Source organism: Eleutherodactylus coqui, chromosome 2, assembly GCF_035609145.1.
Source record: "Eleutherodactylus coqui strain aEleCoq1 chromosome 2, aEleCoq1.hap1, whole genome shotgun sequence".
Lineage (NCBI taxonomy): Eukaryota > Metazoa > Chordata > Amphibia > Anura > Eleutherodactylidae > Eleutherodactylus > Eleutherodactylus coqui.
In genome coordinates, this window is record NC_089838.1 from 1,808,779 (window position 1) to 1,831,518 (window position 22,740).

The window sequence follows — 22,740 nt, forward strand, 5'->3', positions numbered from 1 at the left end:
GATCTGTATGGTGGTAGGGGCCCGGGTTCAGGATGGCGATCTGTATGGTGGTAGGGGCCCGGGTTCAGGATGGCGATCTGTATGGTGGTAGGGGCCCGGGTTCAGGATGGCGATCTGTATGGTGGTAGGGGCCCGGGTTCAGGATGGCGATCTGTATGGTGGTAGGGGCCCGGGTTCAGGATGGCGATCTGTATGGTGGTAGGGGCCCGGGTTCAGGATGGCGATCTGTATGGTGGTAGGGGCCCGGGTTCAGGATGGCGATCTGTATGGTGGTAGGGGCCCGGGTTCAGGATGGCGATCTGTATGGTGGTAGGGGCCCGGGTTCAGGATGGCAATGACAGACAGAGGCAGCACTTTTTTTGCGAAATATATTTTTTATTTAACAAACTGAATAATTAGTGCTTTTGCCCCACAGGTTCGGGAATAGCTGGCTGATGGGCGAGGGTCTCACTACTAAGACCTCTACCTATCTCATGAATAGGCGGCCTGTGTCCCTTTCTCCTGTCACTTCCGGGTTCCTTCTTCTCCCACAGTGACATCACTCTGACTGTAAGTGATGGAGATACCCGAGCAGATGCCACTTTATTAGAGCCCCATCTAGTGGAGCGTTGGAGCTTTCAGATCCACAGCAGTTCATCGTGATGTAGATTCCACTAGGTGATGACATCCTCCTCCGACCCCTTTCAGTGATGAGTTGTTTCCGCCCACAGGATCCCCTTCCGCTGGATGTTTTCCTCGATCGCGCCATTCTCTGTATACTCTGCACACCGTTACATGTGAACCCCCCGTGGTTGGCAGTGAATTCAAATAATTGTGTTCAAGTCCTTCTAAAAAGAAATGCTCCTCGGAGCCTGTACAATATAGTCCATATTAGAACTGTGTGACATATGGCAGTTCCTATGCAGAACAATTTTTTTTAAAGGTCCACAGAGTCCCCAAAAATCCATCAGACCTGTGGGCTTTGAGCACAAGCAATGTGCCATATCCCTTCAATATTCATCATCAAAAGGGTACTTGGGATGATCTTTCCATCTGCAGAGTATAAAAGACGGGTCATTAGAAAGCAGATACAACATACCTCAAAAGTCAGACCTTGTAAACAGCAGCCCAGATCTCTGCTTCCTGGAGTACAACATTGTCTATCAGACGTGGGACATGCAACTTCTACGGGGCTCCTAGTGGGAGGGGTCTCAGCAGGGATGTACTTCCCCTGCTTACCCTGACACTCATAGCAGTTACCAGATGTCACCACTAGAGGGAGTTTACTGCATACAGTTTTAGATAGCACCCAATGAGTTGTTAAAGGGGTTTTCTGGAACTTAAAAAAAATAGTTAAATGGACTTAAAATAAAGTAAAATTGAATGTTCCCCTTTTCCTTTGGCTTACTATCCAGGGCTGCAGCCCTAGTGCACGGAGCCCAGAATAAGTGGCAGATGGTCATGTACCACACATTGTGCACGTGACTGCTAAACCACTCACAGGTTGGTGATTCTTCCATGGCCGCTGAAGCCTGTAGGTGGCTGAGAGTTCATGTCCCAATGAGCAGCATATGACTGACTGTTGCTTTCTCCAGGGTTCTGTGCGCTGGGCACCGGGGCTGCAGCGCTGGATGGGGAACCGTGAGTACTCAATTTTACTATATTTTAAGCCTATTTAACAATTTTTTTTAAGGCTCGGAAAATCCTTTAACCCTTTGCAATCTAATTTTGGATTCAGGGTTTCCTAGGGGGCTTTCTCTTTCTGTCATTATAAAATGGCGCCATCTGCTGGCTAGAGGCAGTACTGCGGTATGGGACATGCTGGAGAGGCCCCTGACCACAGAGCAGCCAGTGATATACAGTAATAATACCCTGCTGGGCGTCTTCCGACATCGGAGCTGTACAGCCTTCAATCAGAATGTCCGAAGATGTCAGACAGTGGATTGGAAAGGGTTAATCTGCCACAGGATGTAATATAATGTCCTGGCTGGGTGGTACTAAACGCAACAGAACAGTCCTGTGATCGCGATTGTAAGTGATAATGCATTGCAGTACAGAAGTCTTGCAATGTCTTTTCTTGTTCAAGTCCCCTACAGGAACATAAAAAATGTAAAATAAAAATAGTAAAAAAAACATGAAAAAATATAGTAATGAAAAAAAAACCCTTTCTGCGCACTTTCTCCTCTCTGTATAAAAAAAAAATAAAAACACATATTTGGTATCCATAAGGATCTGTACAATAAATCAAGCACAATATTTATCCTGCACGGCAAAAACTTCACCTTCCCCAAAAAATGCAATAAAAGTGATCAAAAAAGCTGTATGGGTATTAGTGTAATATGTCGCCACCAGAAGAATGGGTGGACACTTGGGTTGGCTGGCCTCAGTTAAAGGGAACGCCCACAGCTGCTGATTGGCTGCCCGAGACATTCTGATGCGGTCAACGGCTCTCCATAGGCTGCAGCGTGGCACCCCGGGCCACCTAGCTGGCCGAGGATTCTCTGGCACACCCCCGCCGGACACAAACACATGCCGCTGGAAGCAGCTGCAGCTCATGGCTGGCCAGCTCCTGGAAGCGCCTCAGGCAGTCCCGCTGCTACAGATCCTGCTTTTAGCCGCCCAGCTCCTCCAACCACGGGGCCCTCCCCACCGCAGACGAACACATACTGACATGTTGCATTAATACCCCAAAATGGTTACAATAGAAGCTACAGCTCGTCACACAAAAAACAAGCCCTGGTAGAAGTCTGTCCATAGAAAAATGAAACCGTTATGGGACAAAGTCTGCTCCACCCGCCTCTATCAAATGATATCTCCATGATACTTACTGACAAGTATTCACATAACGCATATCCCTGTTCAGTCCGTCCAGGGTCTTCATTTCATCAGCACTTAACTGGAAATCAAAGATCTGAAATACATACAAAATAGTCTGAACAAGAAAGGCTGCAGTGTAAAGCATGGAGGAGTCAGAGCGTGTTGTGAGGCAGGAGGCACATTTCAGACTCTATGTAGCGACCATAACTGCCCACACTGACCTGAAAGTTCTCTTTGATCCTGGCGGGGGTGAAGCTCTTTGCTAGGACGACAGCCCCCCTCTGTAGTAGGTACCGCACTGCCACCTGGGCGGGGGTCCGGCCAACCTTTTCCGCTATACAATTTAGTACTGGATCTTCCAATAGGACTGGAGAGTTCTGGTCTACCCTGTGAGACATCATATAAACATATGTAGGGGATGTGGTTTAGAATTTTGGAATGAGGGGCAACAGAACATGTCATCTCAGGTAGTGCCGTTTTTGGCCATATGGGGCAGTAGCGTGCTGCATTGCATTGTGGTCAATTACAAAGGTTTACTACAAAGTGGCAAGGTGGTGCATAGGAGTACAACATACATGCAAGGCTGTCGATTTTCAGGTCTGGTGGTAAGAAGTAGGAAGAGCCTCCTGGGTGGTCTACATCACATGTATCAACCTCAAGGCCCACGGGGTGCACAACGAGGTCCAGATGCAGAAGGACCAACCCGTAACGGTGCGTATTTCCGCGACCCCATTGACTTCTATGGGTAATTTCAGACCATAATGTGGTCCCAGGTAGGACATACTGGGATTTTGTTTCAGAAGCATTAAACACAAAGACATCTGAATACTCTGGCGCAAATCAATGGTGTTTACGCTGTCCGTATTACATGCGTAAAAAAAGTCACGTAATATGGAGTGCAGATACGCCCGTGTGAAGGAGCCCTGTGAAGGCAACCATAATGCTGATGTGGCCTTCGATGGAAATGAGTTCCCCAGCCCACGTCTTACCATTTCTCATTCCGGCTTGAGCCCAGTGCGCAGAACGCCACCAGCACGATGTCATGTGACTTGAGGAACTCCAGGAGTTTACTCTGATTGAGGTAAATGTGACATTCAACCTGCGAGAAGTAGAGAACACCGGATTACGATGATGGAAATCTCTACAACCTATAGCCTTGTCGGGACCGCTATCCCGAATTTAAACCTGAACCTCTTTACAACCAGAGATGCTTCATTTTCATCTTCCTAAATCCAGGAGTTTTTAGTTCTTCCATTGACTCAGTTGTAGGAGGGCTTGTTTTTTGCAGGACGAGTTGTATTCTTTAATGGTACCTAGAGATGAGCGAGCATTGTCCTCAGTGAGTACCTGCCGCTCGGAAGGAAAGGTTCGGCGGCCGGTGCGGGTGACAGGTGAGTTGTGGCCATGAGCAGGGGGGAGCGGGGGGAAGAGAGAAATCTCCCCTCCGTTCCTCCCCGCTCTCCCCTGCCGCTCCCCGCCGGCAGCCGAATCTTTGCTCCCGAGCGGGTAGGTACTCGCTAAGGGCAACGCTCGCTCATCTCTAATGGTACCATATAATGTGTTGGAATCTTTTTTAAATGTTTAAGCAGGGAGAAATGAAAAAAGAACAGATGCAATGGCGCCATTTTTGGTGGGTTTCGTTTTTGAAGCGGTCACACTCCAGTAACAATGACATAAACCTTATTATGTGGATCGGTACGATTACTGCAGGACGTTTTTCAGTTCTGGGACAGAATTCTGTCCTGAAACTGGGGGGTCACTTTAAAGGTTTGTACTTACAAGAACATCAGTGCATGCTTATGAAACGGTCTAAAAATAAATGGTCTCTGCTGCCCATAGCAACCAATCACAGTGCAGCTTTTACCTGTTCTGGTGCTCATGGAAAATTAATGCTGAGCTGTGATTAATTGCTAATGGGCAACAGAGACAGTTTCTTTTAGACAGTTTGTTGTTTTCTTACAAAACAGCGCCACACCTGTCAATGGGCTGTGTCTGGTATTGCAGCTCACTTCCATTGAAGTGAATGAAGTGGTGGCCGGCATGTGGATGTAGTGTCCCAGTGGGCACTACAACACACAGCACATTGACCTGTCTCACCTGTCTGTATGCCATCCTTGGATACAGAAGGTGTAGTCTGTGGGAGAGACCCTGCGTCTCTCCCTCCTGCTCTAAGCAATGAGCTCCTCCCTGATGTCAGCTGGCTCCTGATTGGCTGACAGGTTTAATCTTATTGGTGCAGAGCCCAAGGGCAGGAAGAGGCTCTATTTGTCCCGATGCAGGAGGAGGAGTTCAGAAAGTGCGGGAAGGAAAGAAAGAGGTGATAAATAGCAGAAGACAGAGCAGTTGAGGAGTCGTCGTCAGAGTCAGAAAGGAGGAGGACGTCAGACAGTGAGAGCGAGGAGTGCAGCACGTTTTGTCCCAAGGTCGAACGCAGTAAACACCCATTCCCTTGGCATCCCACAGCAGAGGAAGAAAAACATCTCTCTAAGATCCACTTCTACAGAAATAGTGAGTCATAACTTTCCGGTGAAGTCAATCCGTGATCAGTCTGCTCGCCACTTATCCTTCTGCTTCAGTTATTCTTCAGTTCATCTAAATCATTTCTTCAGTCAAGTCTTATAGTGGGGAGATTGTCTAGTCGTCTATCTACAGTATATATCATAGAGAGCGTTGAAGTTAAAGCGCCATCATTACCACTGGACTTTCACCAAGTACTGTAATCCACCGTGTTCATTGCAAATTACCTCAATTAGTAAATCTGCTCATCCTCGGATTACTAATTTACTGGACTCGTCTCCATTATTTACTTGTGGCATATCATCTGGAGAGTCCAATCAGAGTGTGGCGTCACCGTGACAAGGACTAGGCCTCCGTCCGTATGCACAGTCAGTGTATTGGGGTGTTACAATACAGCCCATGGGCAGGCATAGGGATGTTATGTGAAAGAGGTCAGCCATGTTTTCCTAATCTTGGATAACCCTTTAGCCTCATCATAACCGCATGATACAAATATATATTGTTGTATGGAGGGAGCCGAACCATACCCGATGATGTCAGCTGTTGGCTGTGGTTGTGATTGGAGCTCCCATCGCAGCTGTTTAACTATTTAGATGCTGCAGTCAATGCAGTAAAACATTAAAAAAAACTTTAGAAATTTGGTATGGCCTTCATCATAACGACCCTAAGAATACAGTGAACTTGTTACTGTTACCGCACCGTGTATATCGGTATATCGGAACCCCACAGACACACACGGCAACATGGATTTTTGTAATACATATGTAGTGTGTTAAATGGTGCCGGACCTCATACAGCATAAACATAAAGAGCGAAACATAAAACAACGAACATCTCTGGCCTTGAGAGGGTTATCATCCTAATCCAATCTCAAGGCTGACCAATCAGAGACAATCCTTTTCTAAATACGGCCCTGGAACGATCAGCTGGTTATTAAGGGTACCAGGAGTGGGAATTGGGGCAAACAGCTGGTTTTGCCGGGGAAACCAGGCATTTTTTGTAGTGAAAATGTAGCATTATCACATGGAGGCCATTCGACTGAAGGCCACCAGAATGGGAGACGGTCCTATAGAGCACCTCTTCCTGGCTCGTGTAGGGAAGATCTGACCATGCCAGATTGGTGAGGAGGACATCACAAGTTACCTGGTTGCAGACTGGTTTGTATTTTAGGTCTGGACAGTTCAGGATCAGTTCTATCTGCCTCTTATTGAAATTGGAAACTCCTATGGATCGAACCAAACCGGCATCTTTACACTCCTCCAGAGCCTATAAAACAATCCAGAATGAGCTGAGGTCCGGAGTCATCACTTGGCCGTTCTACTACTCCATACTGCACCTTCCAGGTGTCCCGAAGGTCCGTGTTGTGATAAATTAGTTTTCCATTTTCATCTGTGGGGAAGAGATCATCTCCAGGCTGAAATCAGTTACCACAATTATCGTCAACCACAATGTAGCTCTACTCAATTCACAGTGTATTCGGCCCTCTTGGTCTACATTTGTCTTTGTACGCTCTTCTCTAGAAACATACCTTGAGTTCAATAGGGCTGTGGATGATAAACAGATCCATGTAATCAAGCTGAAGATCTGTCAGAGACTTCTCAAGAGCCTGCTGGACTCTGTCTGGGGTGTGGAAAGTGCACCAGAGCTAGAAGAAAGCATTGAAGTCAACGCAAGTGTCTACTATTTCCTGCTTCATGCGGTATGTTTAGCAATTTTTTGCCTCTGTATGCCCCCCTCAGAAATAATACCCTTGCATGATCCAACTCACACTAATGCCCCCACATGCCCTCCTCAGTACTACAAACCTCCTATACTCACCTCTTTCAGTCCCCTTCACTTCCAGGTGACATGATCAAGTCATGATATTGCTGCTGTCAATCTCTGGCCTCAGTGTTGGTATAGCTGTGGCCAGAGGTTGGCCACAATGATAACGAACTTAAAGGGGTTGTCTCGTGCCGAAACGGGGTTTTTTTTTCCATAGGCCCCCCGTTCGGCGCAGGACAACCCCAAAGGATGTGTTAAAAAAAAAAAAAAAATTCATTACTTACCCGAATCCCCGCTCTGCGACGTCTTCCTTCTTCTTCCTTCACCAAGATGGCCGCCGGGATCTTCACCCACGATGCACCGCAGGTCTTCTCCCATGGTGCACCGTGGGCTCTGTGTGGTCCATTGCCGATTCCAGCCTCCTGATTGGCTGGAATCGGCACACGTGACGGGGCGGAGCTACGAGGACCAGCTCTCCGGCACGAGCGGCCCCATTCACCAGGAAGAAGACCGCACAGCGCAAACGCGTCTAAAAACGCCAGAAGAAAGTGAAATTAGACGGATCCATGGAGACGGGGACGCTAGCAATGGAGCAGGTAAGTGAATAACTTCTGTATGGCTCATAATTAATGCACGATGTATATTACAAAGTGCATTAATATGGCCATACAGAAGTGTATAGACCCACTTGCTGCCGCGGGACAACCCCTTTAAGGCGTGTGATCCCTCTACCTGGAAGTGGGTGACAGACCAGAACAGTGTGGATTAGAATGACGGGGGGAGCAAAAGGTGGGAGTATAGTTTTTTTAAAGCTTCACTCCATTCCTGGCTGCAGAAGCAATATTCCCCCCCCCCCCCCTTCCCGCAAGAGACATGTCCGCTGTCTTCTGGGATGGTGGGGCAGCCTCCAAATTCCCTGACTGTCCCGCTGAATCTGGGATGGTTGGAAGACATATCTCTCCATCATATCTTAAATTCTGCTCCTGGACACACACACTTCGGGAATAACTCTGGAGGGGAACACAACACTCCGCTGACACTCACTCAGTACTCCTGGGATAGACGCCTCTTTTTCTCCTCTCACTCCTTAGAGGGGGCTCCTAGAATGGTAGTAATCAGGATACCTCTACTCCTCTTCCATCACTCCACCACCTGAGGGTTGAAGGTCCCCCCATGTGGCCGGCACTCTCACTTCTCTCTTGGCCGTTGAAGTAGAAGGACCTCACCTCACTTTCAATCACTCACATTTATAATGTACAAACATCACATGACGAGACAGACTTGTTACATTTTCCAGACATATCCCAGCCACTTGCAGACATTAACCCCTTGTATGCTGCAGCTGTGCAATACACATAACAGCAGACAAGAAAATTTGCACAGTACATCCACAAAAAAGACATGACATATGACAATTATGGAGGGGCCAGGAATAGGTGTTTTGGGCCACTACACAATGGGCATGTAGTAATGGCTTTCAGTGGCTGTGTCTTCTAAGTATGAAAGAAGTTGGTGACTTTTTAATGTTTCTCATTACCTTCCCAGTGTAGAATATGTCCTCCCTCTTCACCGTCCCATCTGCAATCTTCTGCTTGATAGCCCGGCCAACCTCAACCTCGTTCCCGTAGATGAAGGCGCCATCAATGTGGCGATACCCAACTTCCAGGGCCACCTTTACCCCATCTTCTGCTGAGTTCTTGGGAAACTATGAAGAATGATGCAGTCATTAACATATATAAACACCTATCAGCAACATTAGGACTAGAGATGAGCGAACGTGTTCTTCCGAGCTTGATATTCGTGCGAATATTAGGGTGTTCGGGATGTTCGTTATTCGTAACGAACACCATGCGGTGTTCTGGTTACTTTCACTTCCTTCCCTGAGACGTTAGCGCGCTTTTCTGGCCAATTGAAAGACATGGAAGGCATTACAACTTCCCCCTGCAACGTTTAAGCCCTATACCACCCCCCTGCTGTGAGTGGCTGGGAAGATCAGGTGTTCGCCTAATATAAAAGTCGGCCCCTCCCGCGGCTCGCCTCAGATGCGGTGTGAGTTAGATGAGGGACAGTGCTGTTTGTACCGGAGCTGCTGTAGGGAAAGAATTGGTAGTTAGTGTAGGCTTCAAGACCCCCAAAGGTCCTTATTAGGGCCACTGATAGCTGTGTGTTGGCTGCTGTTAGCAGTGGCAATTTTTTTTTTCCTCAAAATCGGCTCTGCAGAGCGTTGCACCTGGCATTAGGGACAGAAGTGCTGCATAGGCAGGGAGAGTGTTAGGAGTGAGTGTAGCCTTCAAGAACCTCAACGGTCCTTTCTAGGGCCATATTTATCCGTGTGCAGTACTGTCCAGGCTGCTGTTAGCTGTGCTGCATATTTTTTTTCTTCTCAAAATCGCCTCTGCAGAGCATTCCACCCTCCATTGATACTGCAGGGAAAGAATTGTATAGGCAGGGCCACAACACAGTTATTATTCATTGAATATACGCAGTGCTGCCTTTTGCTTGTAAAACAAGTGAAAATAATTCTATTTGTCCAGCCTCTGTCCGTCCTAAGGGCGGTGGACACGTGTCGGCTGCGTGTGCAACCTGTAAAAATCAGACGCACCCAGCTACGTTTTACTCCTGGCTTCGCCATTTGCTTTCCTTAATTGGGAAAAAAAATACCTGCTCTGCCACAGTTAATAACTCTGCTACCCTCACGTTCTGTGACACATTAGCAGGAAAACAGCTCAGTTATTAAACTTAGATTATACATTCACTAGAGGCAGTGGGGCCTTTCGTTTTCAAAAAAGGGAAAAAATTATATTTGGCCTGCAGTCTTGCGCCAATTTATTAGCTGCCTGTGAAATCAAATCACTGGTAATACAGCATGCTGAGGGGTAGGGGTAGGCCTAGAGGACGTGGACGCGGCCGAGGACGCGGAGGGCCAAGTCAGGGTGTGGGCACAGGCCGAGCTCCTGATCCAGGTGTGTCGCAGCCGACTGCTGCGCGATTAGGAGAGAGGCACGTTTCTGGTGTCCCCACATTCATCGCCCAATTAATGGGTCCACGCGGGAGACGGTTATTAGAAAATGAGCAGTGTGAGCAGGTCCTGTCCTGGATGGCAGAAAGTGCTTCGAGCAACCTATCGTCAACCCGCAGTTCTGCGCCGTCCACTGCTGCAAATCCGAATCCTCTGTCTGCTGCTCCTCCTTCCTCCCAGCCTCCTCACTCCACTACAATGACACCTGCTCAGGAGCGGGAACACTCCCAGGAACTGTTCTCGGGCCCCTGCTTAGATTGGGCAGCAGCGGTTCCTCTCCCACCAGAGGAGTTTATCGTCACTGATGCCCAACCATTCGAAAGTTCCCGGGGTCCGGGGGAAGAGGCTGGGGACTTCCGCCAACTGTCTCAACAACTTTCTGTGGGTGAGGAGGACGATGACGATCAGACACAGTTGTCTTGCAGTGAGGTAGTAGTAAGGGCAGTAAGTCCGAGGGAGCAGCGCACAGAGGATTCGGAGGAAGAGCAGCAGGACGATGAGGTGACTGACCCCACCTGGTGTGCAACGCTTACTCAGGAGGACAGGTCTTCAGAGGGGGAGTCAAGGGCATCAGCAGGGCAGGTTGCAAGAGGCAGTGTGGTGGCCAGGGGTAGAGGCAGGGCCAGACCGAATAATCCACCAAGTGTTTCCCAAAGCGCCCCCTCGCGCCATGCCACCCTGCAGAGGCCGAGGTGCTCTAAGGTCTGGCAGTTTTTCACAGAGACGCCTGACGACCGACGAACAGTGGTGTGCAACCTTTGTCGCGCAAAGCTCAGCCGGGGAGCCACCACCAACAGCCTCACCACCACCACCATGCGCAGACATATGATGGCCAAGCACCCCACAAGGTGGGACGAAGGCCGTTCAGCGCCTCCGGTTTGCACCCCTGCCTCTCCCCCTGTGCGCCAACCTGCCACTGAGATGCAACCCCGCTCTGAGGACACAGGCACTACCGTCTCCTGGCCTGCACCCACACCCTCATCTCCGCTGTCCTCGGCCCCATCCAGCAGTGTAGTTCAGCGCACCGTCCAGCCGTCGCTTGCGCAACTGTTGGAGCGCAAGCGCAAGTACGCCGCCACGCACCCGCACGCTCAAACGTTAACCGTCCGCATAGCAAAATTCATCAGCCTTGAGATGCTGCCGTATAGGGTTGTGGAAACGGAGTCCTTCAAAAGTATCATGGAGGCGGCGGCCCCGCGCTACTCAGTTCCCAGTCGCCACTACTTTTCCCGATGTGCCGTCCCAGCCCTGCACGACCACGTCTCCCGCAACATTGTGCGCGCCCTCACCAACGCGGTTACTGCCACGGTCCACTTAACAACGGACACGTGGACAAGCACAGGCGGGCAGGGCCACTACATCTCCCTGACGGCACATTGGGTGAATTTAGTGGAGGCTGGGACAGAGTCAGAGCCTGGGGCCGCTCATGTCCTACCCACCCCCAGAATTGCGGGCCCCAGCTCGGTGGTGGTATCTGCGGAGGTGTATGCTTCCTCCACTAAAGCACCCTCCTCCTCCTCCTCTGTCTCGCAATCAAGATGTGTTAGCAGCAGCACGTCGCCAGCAGTCGGTGTCACGCGGCGTGGCAGCACAGCGGTGGGCAAGCGTCAGCAGGCCGTGCTGAAACTACTCAGCTTAGGCGATAAGAGGCACACAGCCCACGAACTGCTGCAGGGTCTGACAGAGCAGACCGACCGCTGGCTTGCGCCGCTGAGCCTCCAACCGGGCATGGTCGTGTGTGACAACGGCCGTAACCTGGTGGCGGCTCTGCAGCTCGGCAGCCTCACGCACGTGCCATGCCTGGCCCACGTCTTTAATTTGGTGGTTCAGCGCTTTCTGAAAAGCTACCCACGCTTGTCAGACCTGCTCGTAAAGGCGCGCCGGCTCTGCGCACATTTTCGCAAGTCCCACACGGACGCTGCCACCCTGCGCACCCTGCAACATCACTTTAATCTGCCAGTGCACCAACTGCTGTGCGACGTGCCCACACGGTGGAACTCTACGCTCCACATGTTGGCCAGGCTCTATGAACAACGGAGAGCTATAGTCGAATACCAACTCCAACATGGGCGGCGCAGTGGGAGTCAGCCTCCTCAATTCCTTTCAGAAGAGTGGGCCTGGTTGGCAGACATCTGCCATGTCCTTGGTAATTTTGAGGAGTCTACCCAGGTGGTGAGCGGCGATGCTACAATCATTAGCGTCACCATTCCTCTGCTATGCATCTTGAGAAATTCCCTGCAAACCATAAAGGCAGCTGCTTTGCGCTCGGAAACGGGGCCGGGGGAAGACAGTATGCCGCTGGATAGTCAGGGCACCCTCCTGTCTATTTCTCAGCGCGTACAGGAGGAGGAGGAGGAGCATGAGGAGGATGAGGAGGAGGGGGAAGAGACAGCTTGGGCCGCTGCTGACGGTACACCGGCTGATTGCCTGTCATCCTTTCAGCGTGTATGGCCTGAGGAGGAGGAGGAGGAGGAGGAGGATCCTGAAAGTGATCTTCCTAGTGAAGACAGCCATGTGTTGCGTACAGGTACCCTGGCACACATGGCTGACTTCATGTTAGGATGCCTTTCTCGTGACCCTCGCATTACACGCATTCTGGCCACGATGGATTACTGGGTGTACACACTGCTCGACCCACGCTATAAGGAGAACCTGCCCACTCTGATTCCCGAAGAGGAAAGGGGTTCGAGAGTGTTGCTATACCACAGGACCCTTGCGGACAAGCTGATGGTAAAATTCCCAGCCGACAGCGCTAGTGGCAGAAGGCGCAGTTCCGAGGGCCATGTTGCAGGGGATGTGCGTAGATCGAGCAGCATGTACATCCCAGGCAGTGCAACAGTCTTTAAGGGCCTGGCCAGCTTTATGGCTCCCCACCAAGACTGTGTCACCGCTCCCCAGTCACGGCTGAGTCGGCGGGAGCACTGTAAAAGGATGGTGAGGGAGTACGTAGCGGATCGCACGACCATCCTTGGTGACGCCTCTGCCCCCTACAACTACTGGGTGTCGAAGCTGGACACGTGGCCTGAACTAGCGCTGTATGCCCTGGAGGTGCTTGCTTGTCCTGCGGCTAGCGTCTTGTCGGAGAGGGTGTTTAGTGCGGCTGGGGGAATCATCACAGATAAGCGTACCCGCCTGTCAACCGACAGTGCCGACAGGCTAACACTCATCAAGATGAACAAAGCCTGGATTTCCCCAGACTTCTGTTCTCCACCAGCGGACAGCAGCGATACGTAAGCAATACGTAGGCTGCACCCGCGGATGGAAGCATCGTTCTCTATCACCATCAAAAACAGGGACATTTCTGCTTCATCAATCTGTGTCTAATATTCCTCCTCCTCCTCCTGCTCCTCCTCCTGAAACCTCACGTAATCACGCTGAACGGGCAATTTTTCTTAGGGCCACAAGGCTCACTCATATAATTTTTCTGAACAATTTTTATAAGTTTCAATGCGCTTAAAAGCGTTGGAACTTTAACTTGAACCAATTTTTCGTTACACTGGGCTGCCTCCAGGCCTAGTTACCACTTAAGCCACATTAACCAAAGCGATTAATGGGTTTCACCTGCCCTCTTGGCTGGCCATGGCCAATTTTTGGGATGTACATTAGTACTGTTGATACAGCAATTTTTGTGGGCCCTCGCCTACAGTGTAATCAAATTAATTTTTAGCCCACCTGCATTCCAGCTGACGTTACCTCAGCTGTGTTGGGCAATGCAATGGGATATTTTTATGTACCGCCGGTGGGTTCCAGGGAGCCACCCATGCTGTAGGTGCACACGGAGTTTTTAACACATCTGTACACTTGTAAAGAACCCCAGTCTGACTGGGGCATGCAGTGTGGGCCGAAGCCCACCTGTATTACGCACGACATTACTACCTCAGCTGTGTTGGGCAATGCAATGGGATATTTCTATGTACCGCCGGTGGCTTCCTGGCACCCACCCATGCTGTGGGTCCACAGGGACTTCACAATAGGGAGTTGTACCTGCCTGTGTCTATGAATTAAAAAGCCCGGTCTGACTGGGGCATGCAGACACCTTGACAGAATGAATAGTGTGTGGCACATAGGTTCCCCATTGCTATGCCCAGGTGTGCAGCTCCTGATGGCGGTGGCACAGGATTCTATTTCTCATTGCTTCTGTACAGCATTGTGGGCTATCGCCCCGCCCCTTTTAAAGAGGGTCGCTGCCTAGCCGTGCCAACCCTCTGCAGTGTGTGCCTGCGGTTCCTCCTCATGGCAGACGCAATTCTAAATAGACATGAGCGTGGTGTGGCATGAGGGCAGCTGAAGGCTGCGCAGGGGCACTTTGGTGTGCGCTGTGGGGGGGAGGGGGGGCGGTTGGTCAGCATGTAAGCCAGGAGAAGTGGCAGCGGAGTGTCATGCAGGCAGTGATTGTGCTTTGTTGGAGGTAGTGTGGTGCTTAGCAAAGGTATGCCATGCTAATGAGGGCTTTTCAGAAGTAAAAGTTGTTGGGAGGGGGGGGGCCCACTCTTGCCGGTATTGTGGCTTAATAGTGGGACCTGTGAACTTGAGATGCAGCCCACCATGTAGCCCCTCGCCTGCCCTATCCGTTGCTGTGTCGTTCCCATCACTTTCTTGAATTGCCCAGATTTTCGCACATGAAAACCTTAGCGAGCATCGGCGAAATACAAAAATGCTCGGGTCGCCCATTGACTTCAATGGGGTTCGTTGTTCGAAACGAACCCTCGAGCATTTTGGTGTTCGCTCATCTCTAATTAGGACATAAATATGGCACCAAATCAAAAAGCAGCCATCATCCGATTATGGTGACTGGGGAATTAAATACCCTTCATTGGAGTAATGAATTAGACGGTGGAAGATCACTATGCACAGTGACAGGCTGGGGGTCATTGATCACGAGGGGGATTCGCTTAGCCCAATGGATTAGACGGCTTGGATTTTCATAGCCTTCATTTTCCCACATGATGAGTGGCACTAGAGGTGTTCAGTAGGGGCACAGTTCCTTCTCTAAAAATAAGACACCCATATAGCCAAGTTGATTAGCCTGTTAGTTCAGAGGGAACTCCTGTAATTGGAATCCCTCATGCCTGACTGGTTCCATCACAGCCGCTATCTGGGCAAGCAAGAGCCCAAATAAGAGATCCAAATCCACCTTTCGATTACTGCCAACCTGCTGCCCAATAGTCTTTTTATGGAAACTATGAAGGTATCTTTATAAAATGAAAGTTATCTATTGAACAGGTAACAATGGCCAAACATGGGTCCCACAATGGTGCCCTTAATGTCACATAAGTGTAAATGTGGGGGCCAGAATTAGTACTCTGTCCCCTTCCCCTATGGACCCACTATATCTACGGCATGGAAACAAAAGATTGTGCAAACATTAATTAATCACCTTCATGTCAAAATGTATGCATGAAACACAAGTTAATGGACATCGTAGGGCGTCGCGAACATTTGGTGTATGGAGCCCCTTCTGATGATGGTCACTGATCATAGATGGCCATAGATTTCACTGGACACAAATGATCCTTCTGATACATGAACTGCTCTTGGCTGCTGAAGCCCCCATTCTCTAGTTTCATAGCATGTCCTCATAGGGTGCATTAGGAGGTAGCACACAACTCCCTTCAAGCATTAGTTCCACAACATCTACATTGACCTTCATACGTGAATTCACTCACCTGTGGTGGAGCATAGGTGCCAAAGCCAATTACTGGCATTTTCTGGCCATCATTCAGTGTAACGCAGGAATCTCCTCGGAGCTCCATCTCCTGTCCTGGATCTGACTCACTGTGGGCTCTCTCGCACAGTTAGTGAATTCTGTATTTCGCCCCTCCTTACCAGCTATGGCATTGTTTTGCAGGCAGTCTAACTGTTAGCTGCCAAGGATAACACACGTTGACTGACGGGCCGGATGTTTCCCCTGTAAGTGCAGCTTTTTACTATGAGAACCACCCTCTGCACACTCTACAAAGTGCCCTCGAGCCATGTGATGAATGCATTAAATTGCATAACACTTTTACAGATTGGATCTTTATACTGTGGATGTCAGGACAGTGTCCGGGATATGGGGGTCCCTGAGATATCCCGCAACCCCTGTCCCTGCCTACTTGCCCCCCTGGGCTAACCCCCAGGGCGACAACTGGGCGGCGGTCCCTACCCTCACTAGGGAAGCGGGACACGGGAAGACAAACAGACACTGAGACAAACAACGGTAGAATGGTCAGACAATCCGGGTCGGCAACAGGAGGGTGCGCAGTACAGGGGGGTCAGGCAAAAACGTAGTCAAGGTCCAAAAGCAGAGGTCAGGAAAGCCGGGGTCACAAACAGGAGTCAAAGAATACGCGGGTGCAGCTGGAAGACCAAACTAACACTGGCAAGGCCTGAGAGGAAAACACACCTATTTAAATGCTGTCAGCGCTCCCGCCCCAGAAGCTGATTGGGGCGGGGAGCCTGACAGCAGCAGGGCTAATCAGGGCGGTGCTGGGGGCACGCCCCCAGTCTGCAGCACAGACAGTTACTAGGGAAGCCAGCCTGGTAGTCAAGTGACTAGAAGCACCAGCTGCCTCCCTAGCAACCCGGCGGCGACCAGTCTTACAGCGGCCCGGGGAGATCACAAGAACCGGGGTACCTCTGCGCCGCGCTCCTGTACCCCGGGTGGCCGGACCGGTGGTGCGGGCACGGCGGCCCCGAGAGTTGCCGGTTCTGACAGTACCCCCCCTTCTACGGGGGGACACCGGACCCCCATGGCCAGGTGCGGGCTTAAGCGGGAAAGCCCTGTGGAATGCCTGGACTAGGCGTGGCGCATGAACGTCCCTGGCAGGGACCCACGTCCTATCCTCAGGGCCAAATCCTCTCCAGTGGACCAGGTACTGCAGCACACCTCTAACCCGTCGGGCATCCACCAGCCTTTCTACTTCATACTCCAGTTCCCCCTGTACCAGAGAAGGAGGAGGCGGGTTCTGGGTGGGTAGAACTGGAGTCACATACTTCTTAAGTAAGCTTTTGTGAAAAACCTTGTGGACCTTCCAGGGGTCAGGAAGTGCCAACTTATATGACACCGGGTTGATAACCTGAGAAACAGTAAATGGGCCAATGAACCGAGGAGCAAGTTTCAGGGAGGGAACCTTGAGTCTCAGATTCTTGGATGACAACAAAACTTGCTCCCCGACTACAAAAGGTGCAGAGATGGTACGTCTTTTATTTGCGTATTTACGCAGTTTCTCTTGGGAACCCTGAAGGTTCTTACGAACCTGGGCCCAAACTGTGCACAGTTCCTCAGAGGATATGTCGGCGGCCGGATTGTTCGAGACCACAGGAGTGGAAAGCGAGAACCGGGGATGAAACCCATAGTTACAAAAAAAAGGTGACACTTGGGTCGACGAGTTAACATGGTTGTTGATAGCAAATTCGGCGAGAGGTAAGTAGTTGACCCACTGATACTGGTTATCAGAGACAAACAGTCGCAGATACTGGATAAGTTCTTGGTTCATTCGTTCCGTTTGTCCGTTACTCTCGGGATGGAAAGCGGAGGAGAAGGACAAATTTACGTTTAGATTTTTACAGAAGGCTCGCCAGAAGCGAGCGACGAACTGAACCCCTCTATCTGACACAATGTCCTCGGGGATCCCATGTAACCGAACAATCTCCTTGATGAACATTTCCGACAGAAGTTTGGCGTTAGGCAACTTGCAAAGCGGAACAAAATGTGACATTTTAGAGAAACGGTCTACTATTACCCAGATGACCGTATTCCCCAGCGAGGATGGCAGATCAGTAATAAAATCCATGGACAAATGGGACCATGGCCTGGACGGAATGGGCAAGGGAAGAAGAGGACCCTCAGGACGTCTCCTGAGATTCTTCCCCCTTGCGCAAACCGGGCACGCGGACACAAATCCCCGTACCTCCTTGGCCATGTGCGGCCACCAATAGAGTCTGGACACTAACTCCAGCGTACCCCTGATGCCGGGGTGTCCAGCTAGGACTGAAGCATGTGTCTCCTCTAACACTTTCAATCTCAGTGACAACGGGACAAATAATTTGCCTTCCGGAAGGGCTTCAGGAGCAGATTGTTGAGCGGCGTGAATGAGAGGTGAAAGGTCGGAGGAGACAGCAGCGAGGACCACCCCAGGGGAGAGAATGCTCTCAGGCTCCGGCTCGGCAGGTTCCGGAGAACCAAAGCTCCTAGACAGGGCATCAGCCTTGACATTCTTAGAACCGGGTCTATAGGTAACAACAAAATTGAACCGAGAGAAGAACAAGGCCCAGCGGGCTTGCCGAGCATTTAACCTCTTAGCGGAATCTAGATAGGTGAGGTTTTTATGGTCTGTGAGTACCGTGATCTGGTGATGGGCTCCTTCCAAAAAATGCCTCCACTCTTCGAAAGCCCACTTAATCGCCAGCAATTCCCGGTTGCCTATATCATAGTTCCGTTCGGTGGAAGAAAACTTCCTAGAAAAATAGGCACACGGTCTAAGGTTGGTGAGAGTGGAGGGACCTTGGGACAGTACCGCTCCCACACCAAACTCAGAGGCATCTACCTCCACCAAAAAAGGGCTGGACAGATCCGGTTGTACTAGGACAGGTGCAGAAGAGAACGCCGCCTTTAGGGTATCGAAGGCCCTCAGAGCCTCAGAAGACCAGGTCCTCACATCTGCCCCCTTTCTGGTGAGGTCCGTTAGAGGTTTGGCCACCACGGAGAAGTCTTTGATGAATTTGCGATAGTAGTTGGCGAAGCCGAGGAAGCGTTGAAGGGCTTTCAACGACCCTGGCTGGGCCCACTCCGTGATGGCTTTCACCTTTTCAGGATCCATCTGGAAGTCGCATGGCGTGATGATATACCCCAAAAATGATATCTTTTGTACCCCGAAGACACATTTCTCGAGTTTAGCAAACAGCTTGTTATGTCTGAGTCGAGCTAGTACAGTCTGAACGTGAGTATGGTGACTCGGCAAGTCGGAGGAAAAAATCAAAATGTCGTCTAGATATACAACCACGAACACCCCCATGATATCCTGAAACACTGAGTTCATGTACCCCTGAAAAATGGCGGGGGCGTTACACAATCCAAAAGGCATAACTAGGTATTCAAAATGCCCGAGGGGCGTATTGAAGGCGGTTTTCCACTCATCCCCCTCCCGAATGCGGATGAGGTTGTATGCTCCCCTGAGATCAAGTTTGGAAAACCATCGGGCACCAGCGACCTGGTTGAGGAGGTCAGGAATGAGTGGAAGAGCATACTGGTTTCGGACTGTGATTTTGTTTAGCTCTCTATAGTCAATACAGGGCCGGAGACCCCCATCCTTCTTCTCAACGAAGAAAAACCCGGCACCCACCGGGGATTCTGAGGGCCGGATGTGCCCCTTGGCCAGGCTGTCCTGGATATAGTCCCTCATGGATTCTCTCTCAGGAACCGTAACGTTATAAATGCGGCCCTTAGGAAGTTTGGCCCCAGGAATCAAGTCTATTTTACAGTCCCATTCCCTATGAGGGGGCAGAGCTTCAGATAATTGTTTGGAGAACACGTCAGAAAACTCGGAGAGGTATTCTGGTAGGGGGGTCCCCTCGCAGGTGGAGATTCCCATCTTCACCGCACAAAGGTGGTTGGCACAGCGGGGACCCCACTTTACCAGTTCCAACGTGTCCCAATTTACTACCGGGTTGTGCTCCCGGAGCCAGGGGAGGCCTAGGACGACGTCCACAGACAAATCTCTCATCACTAAAAAGGTGCAGGTTTCCACGTGTAAGGCTCCTATAGTAAACCTTACTTCAGGGGTAACCAGATTAACCACCCCTGCTTGCAATGGGGTGGAGTCCACTCCTGAAACCAGAATCGGGGTCTCTAAACGTAAAAAAACCCCGGACAGTTGAGCAACGAAATTAAAGTTAACGAAATTTGCCGCAGCCCCAGAATCAACAAAGGCTTGCCCAGTACGGTGGAAAGCATGAAATTCTAGGGTGCAAGGCAATAACATTTTGGATAACACAGGGAGTACCTTGGCTCCTAGACAGTCCTCCGGACAACTGCCTAGGAGCGGACGTTTTCCCTGCCATGGCTTCTTGGCGCAGGTAGCAATGCGGTGACCCGGCTCCCCACAGTAGAAGCAGAGGTTCTTCTTCAGGCGATTTTCCCGTCGTTGCTTAGGGTTCAGGGCTCCCAGCTCCATGGCCTCGGTGGTGGGAGGTGGAAAAGTCGGGTCAGTAGAAGAAGTGGGCGTGGGGAGTGGAGTGGTCCGAGCGGCGTGTCTGGCCCTCAAACGTCGGTCAGCCCGAATAGCCAGCGACATGGCTTGCTCCAGGGTTCTTGGCTCCGGGTGGGCCACGAGTAGGTCCTTCAGACCCTCAGACAGACCGGTCAAAAATAGGTCTTTTAGGGCGGCATCATTCCACCCGGATTCTGTACAGTGCTGGCGGAATTGGGAACAGTAGTCCTCCGCCATCTTGCAACCCTGGCGCAGGGCCAGAAGCTTGGAGACTGCGTAGCCGGCACGGTCGGGTTCGTCATAAATTTGACCCAAGGCGGAAAAAAAGGCGTCAGGGGATAGTCGGGCGGGAGAGCCAGCAGGTAATGAGAAAGCCCAATTTTGGGGCTCTCCCCTCAGGCGGGTAATTACAATTCCCACTTTCTGGTATTCAGTACCAGAGGAGTGGGGGCGGAGATCAAAGTAGAGCTTGCAGCTCTCTCTAAATGCGAAAAACTGACCTCTCTCTCCGGAGAAACAATCCGGAAGCGTGGCTCGAGGTTCTGTCATTGTTCCTGGAGCGGAAGCGGGTTGCATGGGACCTGCAGCTGCCGCTTGTTCCTGTCGCTGCAAGCGGGCTGTTAGGTCCTGGGCAAGGTTCGTAAGGAACTGGACCTGGTTCGCTACAGCTGCCATGGCCTCCATCGAGGGGTTCAGAGTTGCCGGGCGGATGCAAGGGTCTGACCTTCGTTCGGCCAGTGTTACTGTCAGGACAGTGTCCGGGATATGGGGGTCCCTGAGATATCCCGCAACCCCTGTCCCTGCCTACTTGCCCCCCTGGGCTAACCCCCAGGGCGACAACTGGGCGGCGGTCCCTACCCTCACTAGGGAAGCGGGACACGGGAAGACAAACAGACACTGAGACAAACAACGGTAGAATGGTCAGACAATCCGGGTCGGCAACAGGAGGGTGCGCAGTACAGGGGGGTCAGGCAAAAACGTAGTCAAGGTCCAAAAGCAGAGGTCAGGAAAGCCGGGGTCACAAACAGGAGTCAAAGAATACGCGGGTGCAGCTGGAAGACCAAACTAACACTGGCAAGGCCTGAGAGGAAAACACACCTATTTAAATGCTGTCAGCGCTCCCGCCCCAGAAGCTGATTGGGGCGGGGAGCCTGACAGCAGCAGGGCTAATCAGGGCGGTGCTGGGGGCACGCCCCCAGTCTAGCTGCACAGACAGTTACTAGGGAAGCCAGCCTGGTAGTCAAGTGACTAGAAGCACCAGCTGCCTCCCTAGCAACCCGGCGGCGACCAGTCTTACAGCGGCCCGGGGAGATCACAAGAACCGGGGTACCTCTGCGCCGCGCTCCTGTACCCCGGGTGGCCGGACCGGTGGTGCGGGCACGGCGGCCCCGAGAGTTGCCGGTTCTGACAGTGGAGTTGACATTTGGCCAAGGTCGAATATTTCTATGACGTGTTTATGGTTCTTGGAGATGTCTCCGCACAGAGATTCTCAATTCTCCTTCTAGCCAGAGGAACACGAAAGAAAAACACATTTTGAGTTTGGCAGCCGGTCCGATCGGCCGAGTCAAAGTAAATCAGGGTTGTGGGGCAAATGCTGAAGGCCACAGCATGGCGGTGAAAAGACCAATCATTAAATTGTATCGCATTATCTTACCCTATCAGTAGACGGTCCACATCCCCCCACTTTATAACAATGAAGAGAAGAACACTGTTTGTGGCATGCTACACACCCTGAAGTATTTTTTTCTTATCTGTGAGGCTATGCCCCTTTTTAAACTTAAGCATACACTTTGTATCCGCTCATAGTAACAGTGCCCCTTAGTGACCCCTCACAGTAACAGTGCCCCTTAGTGACCCCCTCACAGTAACAGTGCCCCTCAGTGACCCCCTCACAGTAATTGTGCCCCTTAGTGACCCCCCTCACAGTAACAGTGCCCCTTAGTGACCCCCTCACAGTAACAGTGCCCCTTAGTGACCCCCTCACAGTAACAGTGCCCCTTAGTGACCCCTCACAGTAATAGTGCCCCTTAGTGACCCCTCACAGTAACAGTGCCCCTTAGTGACCCCCTCACAGTAACAGTGCCCCTTAGTGACCCCTCACAGTAATAGTGCCCCTTAGTGACCCCTCACAGTAACAGTGCCCCTTAGTGACCCCTCACAGTAACAGTGCCCCTTAGTGACCCCTCACAGTAACAGTGCCCCTTAGTGACCCCCTCACAGTAACAGTGCCCCTTAGTGACCCCTCACAGTAATAGTGCCCCTTAGTGACCTCCTCACAGTAATAGTGCCCCTTAGTGACCTACTCACAGTAATAGTGCCCCTTAGTGACCTCACTGTAATAGCACACATTACTGACCCTATCATGAGTAATAGTGCCCCTTAGGGACCTCCTCACACTAATAGTGCCCCTCAGTGACCCCTCACAGTAATAGTGCCCCTTAGTGACCCCTCACA

General features: G+C 51.1%; 1 protein-coding gene across 1 annotated transcript; it reads right to left on the reverse strand.

Moving 5' to 3' along the window:
- Positions 1–360: 360 nt before the first annotated feature.
- Positions 361–16,036, reverse strand: LOC136610949 (aldo-keto reductase family 1 member C3-like). Its single transcript, XM_066590155.1, has 9 exons — positions 15,763–16,036; positions 8,615–8,782; positions 6,842–6,958; positions 6,650–6,727; positions 6,457–6,579; positions 3,786–3,895; positions 3,018–3,183; positions 2,808–2,890; positions 361–1,032 (listed from the first exon to the last, which is right to left on the reverse strand). The coding sequence occupies exons 1-9, from the start codon at positions 15,847–15,849 to the stop codon at positions 990–992; spliced, it is 975 nt and encodes a 324-aa protein (XP_066446252.1). The 5' UTR covers positions 15,850–16,036; the 3' UTR covers positions 361–989.
- Between the last annotated feature and the right edge of the window lie 6,704 nt (positions 16,037–22,740).